At 38.8% G+C, this 12334-nt stretch overlaps 1 protein-coding gene across 3 annotated transcripts in view; it reads right to left on the reverse strand.

Moving 5' to 3' along the window:
* ELOVL7 (ELOVL fatty acid elongase 7) overlaps window positions 1-12334 on the reverse strand; it is a 74350-nt gene that overhangs the window by 21565 nt on the left and 40451 nt on the right. For 2 of the 3 annotated variants that reach the window (XM_027041347.2, XM_027041336.2), the window contains exon 2: window positions 6581-6678. In XM_027041347.2, the coding sequence (XP_026897148.1) occupies window positions 6581-6644 (64 nt within the window). In that variant the 5' untranslated portion in view covers window positions 6645-6678. Of the gene's footprint in view, window positions 1-6580; window positions 6679-12334 lie in introns of those variants that run through there. The other variant, XM_053223255.1, reaches the window with a different exon arrangement.

A 12334-nucleotide genomic window follows, 5' to 3' on the forward strand; every position in this document is an offset into this window, starting at 1 on the left:
ATCTGGAATTAGGAGAGAGATCTGGGCCAAGGGTGTACTATTGGGGGTCATCATCACATAAAAGATAAAACATAGAGCCATGCAAGTGGCTGAGGAAAGAGCATAGAGTAAGAAGCCTGAGTGATTCAAGTCAGAATCTTGAGGACTCAATCTTCACAGGAGGAATGGTACATGAGAAAACTATAAAAAAGAATGAGGAGTGGCCAGAGAGGCAGAAGGAGAACCAGAGAAGTAGGCTATCTGGAGGCCAAGGGAAGAGTTAATCTTTGGAAGGAGTCAAAGGATAAAATGGGGGCGCCTGGGTGGCGCAGTCGGTTAAGCGCCCGACTTCAGCCAGGTCACGATCTCGCAGTCCGTGAGTTCGAGCCCCGCGTCAGGCTCTGGGCTGATGGCTCAGAGCCTGGAGCCTGTTTCCGATTCTGTGTCTCCCTCTCTCTCTGCCCCTCCCCCGTTCATGCTCTGTCTCTCTCTGTCCCCAAAAAAATAAATAAACGTTGAAAAAAAAAAAAGGATAAAATGAAGCAGAGAGACAAAGTAAAATGTAGACTGAAAAGTGATACTGGATTTAATAAAAGGAAGTCAGTGATGCTCTCAGCAGGAACAATTTCAGTCAAGTATCCTACACAAGATAGAAATTCAACAAAAGTTTGCTGAAAGACATTCATAAAAACACAAAGTTCTTAAAATTAAAATCTTAAATTAAACCTTAAAGTTCTTAAAATTAAAATTAAAATCGCTGATGTGCTGTGTTAGTGTGTTAGCGTGTTGTTGCTTCTGTTAGTGACCATCCTTCTCTTCAACAAGTTCCCCAAACATCTGGGTACCACGTGCAGTGTAAACGGCCATGAGGAATGCTAGCCACAGGCCTGTAACTCACCAGGGAAGTCTCCATAAATAAAAGTTGTCACACAAATGGGGACTTAACGGACAGAATCAGAACTGCTCAAACTTCGTTGAATTTTTCCTGTCAGTGGATAATCCGAAGCTTAGAGGAGCATTGTAAACCACAGGAATATGTCTAGTTTTTATCTCCAATGAAATAAAGACTGAAAACTAGTACCAAAGAAGACCACTGGTAGGATATTAATATTATTGCCTTTGGATGGTAACAGTATGGATGATTTTCACTTTTTGCCTTTTTCTTTAAGCCATTTAAAATGTTGCTGTTCTTAAAAGACATCATAGGCATGACTGAAAACTAGGGTTTTTTGTGTGTCGGTAAAGGAATTCCTGAACTAAAGATAAACTTTATTTTATTCTTTTATTGACACATCAGGGGGAAAAATATCAAATGACATCATCTTTCTGTTTTCCTTTGGTAGCAGTAGAAAGAAAACAAGCCAGGAAAAGCATGCTGGGCTGGCTCAGGAAGCAGGAAAAAAAAAAAACCACTTTAAAATGAATAATTTTTTCCTGTAATTTAACATTTTAATCATATACCTTCTATCAAAATCCTATGTGTAACTTTCACATTTTGTAAATTTAAAAATACCATTGTATCTTTTAACAAAAACTAGCTAATTTCATGCTATTTTCATAAGACAATATACCAAGTTTGGGGGTTTTAAAATCCTATTTTCAGTGAGCTTTGGAGTCAGCGGGCCTGGGTTCTGACCCTGGGCTTTCCTACTGACTCGTGTGATCTGGGGCCACCGACTTCACTTTTCCGTGCTTACTTCCCTCATATGTGAATTGGGCATAAAGCAGCATGTAACTCATAGGGGATTTAGTGAGTATGTAAAGAGCCTATATGTAAAGAGCCTAGCACAACATAAGGGCTCAGTAATTATGCATTGCTATTATTACAACACATATCAATTCTGTCAGCATAGCAGAATCACCTCTGCAGGATTTAAGAATCAAATGGTCAAAAAAATGACCCTGACCGAACTGCATCAGAATCCTAGGGCATGGGGTCCCAGGCATCCATAAGCTGCTGAGGTGACCATTATGAACTGTCAGAGTTAAGAACCAAGGGTTCAGGAGCACCTGGGTGGCTCAGTCAGTTGGGCGTCCAACTTTGGCTAAGGTCATGATCTCATAGCTTGTGAGTTTGAGCCCCACATCAGGCTCTGTGCTGACAGCTCAGAGCCTGGAGCCTGCTTCTGGTTCTGTGTCTCCTTCTCTCTCTGCCCCTCCTCTGCTCACACTCTGTGTCTGTCTCTCCCTCAAAAATAAATAAACAAACAAAAAAGAACCAAAGGTTTAGTGCTTCTTTAACCTACACCTATGGCCTCAGCATCCCTTACTACGTGCTCTGTAGTGGTCTTTTATGTGGTTTCCCTGCCCTGGATCCAATTTGCTACATCTTGTCTTCCATACAACTGCCAAGTTCACTTTCTAAAAGTACAGCTCTGTTCAGATTATTCCTCTGCTTCAATCAGCTCTCCCTACTGAGCAAATAAAAGTCAAAGTCTTTAATATGATGTTCATGACTCTGGTTATTGTTAACACTGACAACTGTTCATTTTTCCTGCCTTCTTTCTCAATGATGGTTATACCTTTCTAGATAGGAAGCCCACGTCCCTGTGAGGTAGGGGCTCCCCACGACAAGATGTGTATAAATCACGTACAGATGGTGACTTGTTTAAGGAGTTGTAGAGGGGACTGCTTGATGACATTTAAAGGCTGTGATCAGACTAAATTTAAAGTCTATGATAAAGACTCACTCTGTGATCCCACAAATTATAAAAGGTTCAGGGGTGAAGTGAGCTCTGTTTTCCCCACAGACAAGAGGCTGAGGGGAAGAGTGTTTCATGTACCTTCTATTTGGCATCAGGGCTGGATTTAAGTGTCATAAGTAAAGAGAGCCAAGATGAAATAAGAGGATAGGAAGGCAGGTTGTCTGAAATCCATACCCCAGTGATTACCGCAGTTCTGACTTATTGCTAGGCTAACAATATTTTTTCAAAGAGTGTTCCAGAGAGAGAGAGTACAGGGAAAGGAGAAGTGCCACATACATAGAATTTTAATGAGCTTTTCCATCAACTACTTGTAAGAGAGTATTCTCTTCTTAAATAGCATGTACTAGCTCAAGTACACCCTTTAAAATTCAAAGCACCAACAAGATGAAGAAGTTGGAAGGAAAAGCAAACATGTGCCTCCAGCATGTAGTGAAATACTAAAGGTTCCGAATGGCAGCAACCTTATTCATACTCCGTCTTCTTGTAAAAAGATCATAAGTAGGTTTGAAAAGCCATTGTTACTAACCAAACACAAGGAAAATTACTTCTAAAACATTAAAAAGTTTCCATTTTTCTACAGTCCAAAATGCTACTAGAACATTATTTCAAAATTTGACATTTCGTATCTAAGAATCACCATAAATCCTCTTACAGCTTAGTGTTAATTAAGTCATATTTAAATCTGTAGCTGTGGAATTTTCCACATGAAATAACTATGCAGTATCACCACTTCCCTAGCAATCAGAAAACCAAAGAATAACAGTAGGTTTCCCGAATGCTACTCAGGAATAGGGCCAATGCCAAGAATACATTTGAAATTCTTGGCCCTTGATCATGGGTTCAGACCTTCCCAGGGCAAGCAAAGTAAAACTGGACTGAGATGGCCAGGAGTGATTTCTAATGGCTCTCTGAGATCAATATCACACTAAGCAGAGGCAAAAGCCTCTACTGTTACACCTGATAGTGTTCTCACAAAGTTGTAAATCTAACACAAAACATTTTAACCCTCTAGTCCCTGAGTTAAAAAAATAGGAAGAGATATTTTAAAAAAGCATATGCTACATTAAAAGTATTTTCAGAGGAAAGTAGTCTTTCCATCATCTGTAACACCACCACCATTTATGCTGAGATACTTCCTAAGTAACAGAGCACTTTCATGTATATTGTCTGGTAGCTCGTAGGTACCATTCTCACCTCTGTTTTGCTAAAAAAGAAACATCTATTTAACACAGACAATCATTTGTTCAAAACCACATAGCCTGTCCATTGAAGTAGAACTTAAATCTAGGTCTTCTCATTATACATCCCTAAATCCTCTCTCCTCTCTCCCTAACCACTTCCAGCCCTTTATCATTCTTTATTCTCATATTACTTTATTATTACATATTACTCATATCCTTTATTCTCATATTACTCGGCTTTTCAATGTAAGTATTCCTAATAAAAAAGAGTCACTCCGGGGCGCCTGGGTGGCTCAGTCGGTTGAGCTTCGGCTCAGGTCAGCCAACTTCGGCTCAGGTCATGATCTCGCGGTCCGTGAGTTCAAGCCCCGCATCGGGCTCTGGGCTGACAGCTCAGAGCCTGGAGCCTGCTTTGGATTATGTGTCTCCCTCTCTCTCTGACCCTCCCCCGTTCATGCTCTGTCTCTGTCTCAAAAATAAATAAACATTAAAAAAAAAAAAGTCATTCCATGGATAAAAGTGGAAGTGGAATTCAGAAGCAGTTCATTTAAAAACATTTTACACTTCTAGCAGTATACAGGTATTAGTCATTATCTAAATTGATTTGGTTCTTGAGTTAGGATATTGATTATCTGAATCTCTTGAGCTCTTGCATTTGGTATAGTGAATAGCAAGACTTGGATAGCAAGAAACTTGTGCTTCCAGATGGGTCCATTTCAAAAAATATACCCAAATCTATTTGGCTACCAAGTTCAAATCATGAGATTTTGGGTAGCAAGGTACACCTTTACTTTGAAAAGCAATGAAAATATTAATATTTTTAAAAATATAAAACAAATAAAAGTGAAAGCCATTAGAACGAGACAAAAAATTAGAACTTAAATACTGAATGTATGAGAACTACTGTAAATTTTCAGAGAAGCATAACCTCTCAAGAAATCTGTGTGTTCTCAAAATCATTATATTCACTGAAAAACTAAAGAAAAAAAAGGAAGAAATATGGAAATAATCATTCTCCATCCCCCTGCCAGATTGAAGCTGCTCTATTTATAGGATACTAAAAAAACCCTTGGCGTTCTTCAAGGGCAAATCTGTTGAGACCTTTTTTAGTGAAATAAAATTGGTCTTTAGCAGTCTCCTGAGAAAGATGGCAACCATGAGACAGTGTATCTTTGCTGAAATCCGCATGAATTAGAAAATAATTCCAGGGGCGCCTGGGTGGCTCAGTCGGCTGAGCGTCCGACTTCAGCTCTGGTCATGATCTCACAGCCTGTGAGTTCGAGCCCCGCGTCGGGCCCTGTGCTGACAGCTCAGAGCCCAGAGCCTGTTTCAGATTCTGTGTCTCCCTCTCTCTGACCCTCCCCCGTTCATGCTCTGTCCCTCTCTGTCTCAAAAATAAACGCTAAAAAAAAAAAAAAAAGAAAAGAAAAGAAAATAATTCCAGTTGCGCTAAATGCCAAGAGGTCACACTTTTTCTTCCTGCATTTGGTGAACATGTGATTTCTGGATAAGGAAGAACTAATCTAAAGTAGTGATGGTGATGAATACGTGTAAAATAATTCAAATGTGAAATACCAGAATACCAATCAAAATCAGAAAACAAAAGCTCTAGTCTTTTCTGCTAACAACTAACCACAGTCTCAGGAAGGTCACATCTCTGAGCTTCAGTGTCTTACATTCTAATGTGAGGAGTTAGTTCTTTGAAGATGCCTAGGTCCAACTCAGCTCTACCACACTCCGATTGCTTGTTTATTTAAAAGTTGTTTTGCCTTTGTTATATTTTTTAAATGCTTTGTGATGGTTATAAAAGCAACACACATTTGTGCAGTATAAAACATAGATAAGTAGGGGCATCTGGGTGGCTCAGTCGGTTAAGCGTCCAACTTTCGGTTTCAACTCAGGTCATAATCTTGAGGTTTTTGAGTTCAAGGACTGCATTAGGCTCTGCACTAGCAGCGCGGGGAGCCTGCTTGGGATTCTATTTCCCTCTCTCTCTGTCCCTCTCCCACTCTGTCTCTCTCAAAATAAATAAAATAAAAATAAATAAATAAAACATAGATAAGTAAATAGAAACTACCCATAATCCCATCACACAGAAACAAGTGTTCTCACAAAAGAAATATACTGATGTTTTATAACCTGTTTTTCATTTAACATATTTAAACTTGAATTGGCACTAAACGTTCTTCTGGAACACTAATTTTTATTTTTTAAAATGTGCAAAACAAGAAGGCAGACACTTCACTATTACTCAGAGATTGCCCTATGAAAATTCCCTGCCCTTTCTGATACATCCCTGAGGGTGCAGGCCCTCCCATTCAAGATTTATCATTAATGGCATTAAGTGCTATTTCCCTTAGGAGCATTAGGGCAGAATCAAGCTAAGAGCACTGTGCCCCAAAAATCAGTTTTAATGATTACTGAGTTGGAATGTACCATCATTTATTAACCAATTTCTTTCACTGAATATTAAAGCTATTTTCATTATTATAAACATTATTATAAATAAACATCTGTGTAGCTCTTTGTACATATTTGTAATGAGAACAGTGACGCTTCCGTTTCATTAACTAGTAATAAAAATCAATATCTGAAGTGTCTACAAGGGAGTATTAAGTTGTAGTCTTTCATTCTGTTTCACTAAAATCCTATGAAATGTAGGAATCTGATATGAAAAGGAAAGATGTTCCTTAAGTAGGAAATTTGGTTACTTACCAGCATCTTTGATCCAATTATCATAAAGACGCACAGTCCTCGAAGTAAGATCACTGAAGGCCATTTTCCACAGGATTTACTGGCTCTTACAATGGGTTCTTCAGTACAATAAAAGAGAAATGAGTTTATGATCTATAAATGCAAATAAAGCCAAATTCTAATATAACAATATTATAAATGCTAAATATTTAATAGGAATACTTGGCAAAACAACAAACTTGTACTGAGGGTAAATGCATTAGTGAATCACATTAAACCCTGATACAGTGGCAAACATTTAAGATTTTTCACCATTATAAGAACAATGCTTACTTTGCTGAAAAAGGCTGACATTCTAGGTAAAAGACATAAAAGGAGTAAATGATTCTAAGAACTTTCATAAGCTTATCTCCCTTTTATTGAAACCACACAGATCAGAAAAGGACTGTACCTTCCATGGCAATTCTGAAATAAAAACCTAGTAGAAGAAAGTCAAGAAGATATACAAACCTTCAGAGAAGCTACTCTGATCCAAAACTTACAGCTGATCTTCAGGCATAATAAGGTCTTCTATATGCAAGTCTTTACAATTTAAGTGGAATACAGGTAGAAAGAGGAAGGAAAGAAGATCCACAACAACCAAGGAAAAGCTGTCTCCTTTATCTTGACAGAAAGATAAGAATAGTTGGAAAAAAAGTCTTCTGGAAAGGAAGGAAGGAAGGAAGGAAGGAAGGAAGGAAGGAAGGAAGGAAGGAAGAAAAAGAAAGAAAGAAAGAAAGAAAGAAAGAAAGAAAGAGAAAGAAGAAAATGAAAAGAAAAGAAAAGAAAAAAGAAAAGAAAAGAAAAGAAAAGAAAAAAGAAAGGGATAAGTGATGGGAAACTAGCTCTATTATGTATTAAAAGATATTCTAAATCTTTAATAATTAAAGTGTGACACTGGCACATGAAGAAGCAAACCAATGGAACAGAGCAGAACATCCAAGAATACATCAAACACCATTAAGAATTTAGAACGGTATTTTGTAAATTCTCAGATGTACACTTTCCCACATTTTAACTTCTCTATAATTAGCATACATCTTACAAGTGGATGGTGTGTTATCAAATGAACAGTGTATTTGATTCAAAGTCATAAAGTGGGAAAATGAAATAGCTCTGGAGATGGATGGTGGTGACAGTTGCACAACAATGTAACTGTACTTAATGCCACTGAACTTTACACTTAAAAATGGTTAAAATGGTAAATTTTACATTATGTAAATTTTATCATGATAAAAAAAGAAATCCTTTATGCCTGCAACAGGAAAATTCAAACTTTCTTCTAGCATTCTGAAATAAATCCATTTTAGAATATATATATACATATATACACAAAATATATAAATATATATACAAATATATTACAAATACAAATACAAAATATATAAATATATTTTAAGACATATGGTATATGATAATGGTAGCATCTCAAACCAATGGGCACTGAATTGCCAGCAGTTCTTCAAAAAATGGTGTGATAAGACCACCCGGGTGGATGAGTGGGTTAAGCGTCCGACTTCGGTTCAGGTCTAATCTCGCAGTTCACAAGTTCAAGCCCCACATCAGGCTCTGTGCTGACAGCTCCGAGCCTAAAGCCTGCTTCAGATTCCGTGTGTGTGTCTCTCTCTCTGCCCCTCCACTGCTCATGCTCTCTGTCTCTCTCTCCCTCTCTCTCAAAAATAAATAAAACCATTTTTTTAAATGGTGTGATAGAACTAGATGGCCATCTAGAAAAAAACTGAGTCCAAACATTATACTATAAACCAAGATAAACTCCAAGTAGATCAAAGATTTAAATAAGAAAAACAGAACCATGAAAGTACTAGATGGCAAAAAAAGAACACTTTTCTCACCTTGGAGTGGAAAAGGAGTTTCTAACTTTGACTTAAAATCCAAAAGATATAAGAGAAGACTAACAAATTTAGCCACATGAAAATCAAGAGGAAAAAAGTAAAAAGTAAAAAATGGCCAACAGGAAAAAAATATGTCCAGTTCATACACAAATGCTACTCTCCTTAATAAAGAGTTCCAAGAAATTGATAAGAAAAAGACCTAGAAGTCAAGAAAAACATGGGCAAATTTCATTGGAAAAGAAATACAAATGGCTCTTAAACATATGAAAAGTTGTTTAATTTTAATCAGATAAGAAATCTACAATATTTTATTATAGCGGATGGACCAAAGTCCAAACATTTTTATCAATCAGATTGGCCAAAATCCAAAAATGTGTTGACAGGACTGTGGCAAACTCATACAGTACTGGTCGGAGTGCAAATGAGCATAACCCTTAGTAATGGCAATTTGGCACTAACTATAAATGTGTATCTTTTATCCTAGCAATGCTACTCCTAGAAACTCATCCTACAGATACACATGCACATGTACAGAATGACATATATTCAAGGTTATTCATTGCATGAGTTAGTAACAGCAAAAGACTAGAAACAAGCCAAGTGTCTATTAAAAGCGGACTGGTTAATAAATCATAATGCATCTAAACCATGAAATATTATGCTATTGTAAGTAAGAATGAGGAAGTGCTCCATGTGCTGATATGGAAAGATATCCAAGATAAATGTCTATGTGAAAAAAAGCAAAGGAAGGTACATAATTTTTAAATGACTAACTTTTAGGGGCGCCTGAGTGGCGCAGTCGGTTAAGCGCCCGACTTCAGCCAGGTCACGATCTCGCGGTCTGTGAGTTCGAGCCCCGCGTCAGGCTCTGGGCTGATGGCTCGGAGCCTGGAGCCTGTTTCCGATTCTGTGTCTCCCTCTCTCTCTGCCCCTCCCCCGTTCATGCTCTGTCTCTCTCTGTCCCAAAAATAAATAAACGTTGAAAAAAAATTTTTTTAATGACTTTTACATTAAAAAGGAAGGAAGGAATGAGAATACAAGTTTGCATTTATTTATTTTAGCACAAAACAGACTGTAAAAAGATATCCATGGGTAAGGGAATGGTACAAACTGGGGTGCAGGGATAGTAGGTAGATCTCATACTGTAGTTTTAAACTAATGTTAATATATTACTTATCCAAAAATAAAGAATTGAAATATTTTAAAGGAAAAAAAAGAATAGGATCAGCCATATCTTTGCTGGGACATTACTACTTAAACATCCACACACAAATGCACATATACACCAAAGAGAGATTTTTATCTTACTTCCTCAAGGGTTCGTCCCCTCCAGAGGATCTCTCCAAGTTCAGGGAAGTATCTCAGCCTGGCTTTGACACATTCTGTCTCCTTGAGCTGAATTCAGACTCAAGATTGGCTGTGGTGATGCCAGAGTCTTGCTGGAGTCAGCCTGGACTCTTGCTTTCCTATGGATCGTTTCCATAATGAAGGTATGATGTGGGGTCATGAGCAGGGGCTCTAGGGTCACAAAAGGCTTGGTTTGAATCCCACCACTTAATAGCTGTGTGATTCTGGGAAAACTGAAAGCTCAATGTCCTAATCTGTAATATGGTGATTCTACAACCTGCCAAGATAAACTAACTCAGAGTTAGTTTTGAGGACCATACAAGATTATGCCTTTTTGTTAAGTTTAGAGCACAGAATCTGATAAAGAATGAACATTTAATCAAAGTCAGACATCATTAGTTGCAGAGATAAGTTGTCCCTTATCTGGCCAAACTCATTATCTATTAGAGTTGAATGTCATTTTATGCGATAAATCTAGAGAAAACTCTACTACTTTCATTTTAAAAGCTGGTATGTCACAGATTATAATGCTTCTTCCCTTGATGTTTTCCAACTGTTTTGGTAAGAGCGTATCAGATCATGCTAAAAGCTACCTGCCTGTCCACCTTAACCACTGATAAAACAGACCTCAAGCTATTATTCTCATGATTAAGTGCCCAAATGATGCTGTCTAAATTACTCAAAACCAGAGTAAAAGATTCTAATTATATATGTTATATGGTGAGGTTACATTTCTGTTTTCTGTGTAATTCCTTCCTCCTCTTTGTTTTTTCCTCACTGATTCTACACAGGATATTCTCCTCTCCTCTCACTGAAGCACAAAAACTCAAGAAACTAGACTCTGAGGCCAGAAATATTCACAGGCAGTAAACAGAGCTGGTTTTTCTAATCCCGAACACGACATAAGACTGAGATGAAGGGAGATAGGAAGGTACTCAGAGAAGCAACTCACAGTAGATGGGAAGGAGCAGCAGAAGCAGATGTTTTCTCCAAACAGGTAGTAGATGGAGGGGACTGGTGGGGTAAGAAAGGGATCCATTAGCCCAAATTCCTGGAGTGTGGACTCGCTCACTGATCCTTTCCTTGTAGGTAACTTGACATCCAACAAGTGGGCCCACCAGCAGATAAGGGATGTGCAAAATTGTGTAAGGATGGGGCATGAAAAGAAAACCTGATCTTTTCGCTTGCTGGAAGTGACAAGAAGCAGCTGAGAATCTTCTAAGCTGGACAGTGATAGACTGGATGCCAATATTACATTGTAGGGACTGGTCTAGAAAACTGTTAACAACTGAATTTGGGGCAGCCTAGGTTGTCCTGCAAAAGATATAGTGCTACTCCTAGACTAGACTCAGGCATCTCTCCCCACTACCCCTAACCATACTATGATTTAGCATGGACACTTGATTGTTGGACAACAACATAGAGATGAGAAGAAACTTACTCTAGGTGGTGAAGGTACAGAGGTATCTTCTAGCTGACAGCATAACTGAGACCTTAATAACCAATTTAAAATGCTCAGTTGGGGCGCCTGAGTGGCTCATTCAGTTGAGCATCCAACTCTTGATTTCGGCTCAGGTCATGATTCCAGGGTTGTAGGACCCAGCCCTATATGAGGCTCTATGCTGAGCATAGAGCCTGCTTAAGATTCTCTCTCCCTCTTCCCTTCTCCCCCATTCACTCTCTAAAATAAAAATAAAACAGGGGTACCTGGGTGGCTCAGTTAAGCATCCAACATCAGCTCAGGCCATGATCTCTCAGTTCATGGGTTCGAGCTCCACATTGGGCTCTGGGCTGACAGCTCAGAGCCTGGAGCTCCTTCAGCTTCTGTGTCTCCTTCTCTCTGCCCCTCCCCCACTTGCGCGTGCTCTCTCTCTCTCTCTCAAAAATAAACATTAAAAAAATTTTTTAAATAAAAATAAAATGCTCAATGGCATAGTATTTCAGGGCTAGTGATGCCACAAAAATTAAGGTTCTCATGTAGGTGAAGCAGAGACTTAAAGCTCATAAATGGTACACAAGTGACCACGCCACCAGTAAGGGTGGAAGAGACAAGGTATATAGGAGAGGCCCACCCCCAAAGGCCTCAAAATTATATGGTAGGAAACAGGAACTTGTTGATGGAGGACTGGTGCTGGAATACCACTGCCTACCACCGACCCATGAATTCCACTCCTTGTTTTTGACAGTATCACATGGTGACTGGGGTATTTGGTAAAGAAGGGACTTGAAACTACCCAGACTAGCTTCTTAAGGCCTCCATTAAAGATGTCAAGTTCAGGGCGCCTGGGTGGGTCAGTTGATGGGGCGTCCAACTTCAGCTCAGGTCATGATCTCGCGGTTCATGGGTTCAAGCCCCGCATTGGGCTCTGTGCTGACAGCTCAGAGCCTGGAGCCTGCTTCAGATTCTGTGTCATCCTCTCTCTCTGCCCCTTCTTGGCTCATGCTCTCTCTCTCTCTCTCTCTCTCTCTCTCTCTCTCTCTCTCAAAAATAAACGTTAAAAAAAAAAAAGATGTCAAGTTCAAATGTGAGAAATGT

The sequence above is a fragment of the Acinonyx jubatus genome, chromosome A1, assembly GCF_027475565.1.
Source record: "Acinonyx jubatus isolate Ajub_Pintada_27869175 chromosome A1, VMU_Ajub_asm_v1.0, whole genome shotgun sequence".
NCBI lineage: Eukaryota > Metazoa > Chordata > Mammalia > Carnivora > Felidae > Acinonyx > Acinonyx jubatus.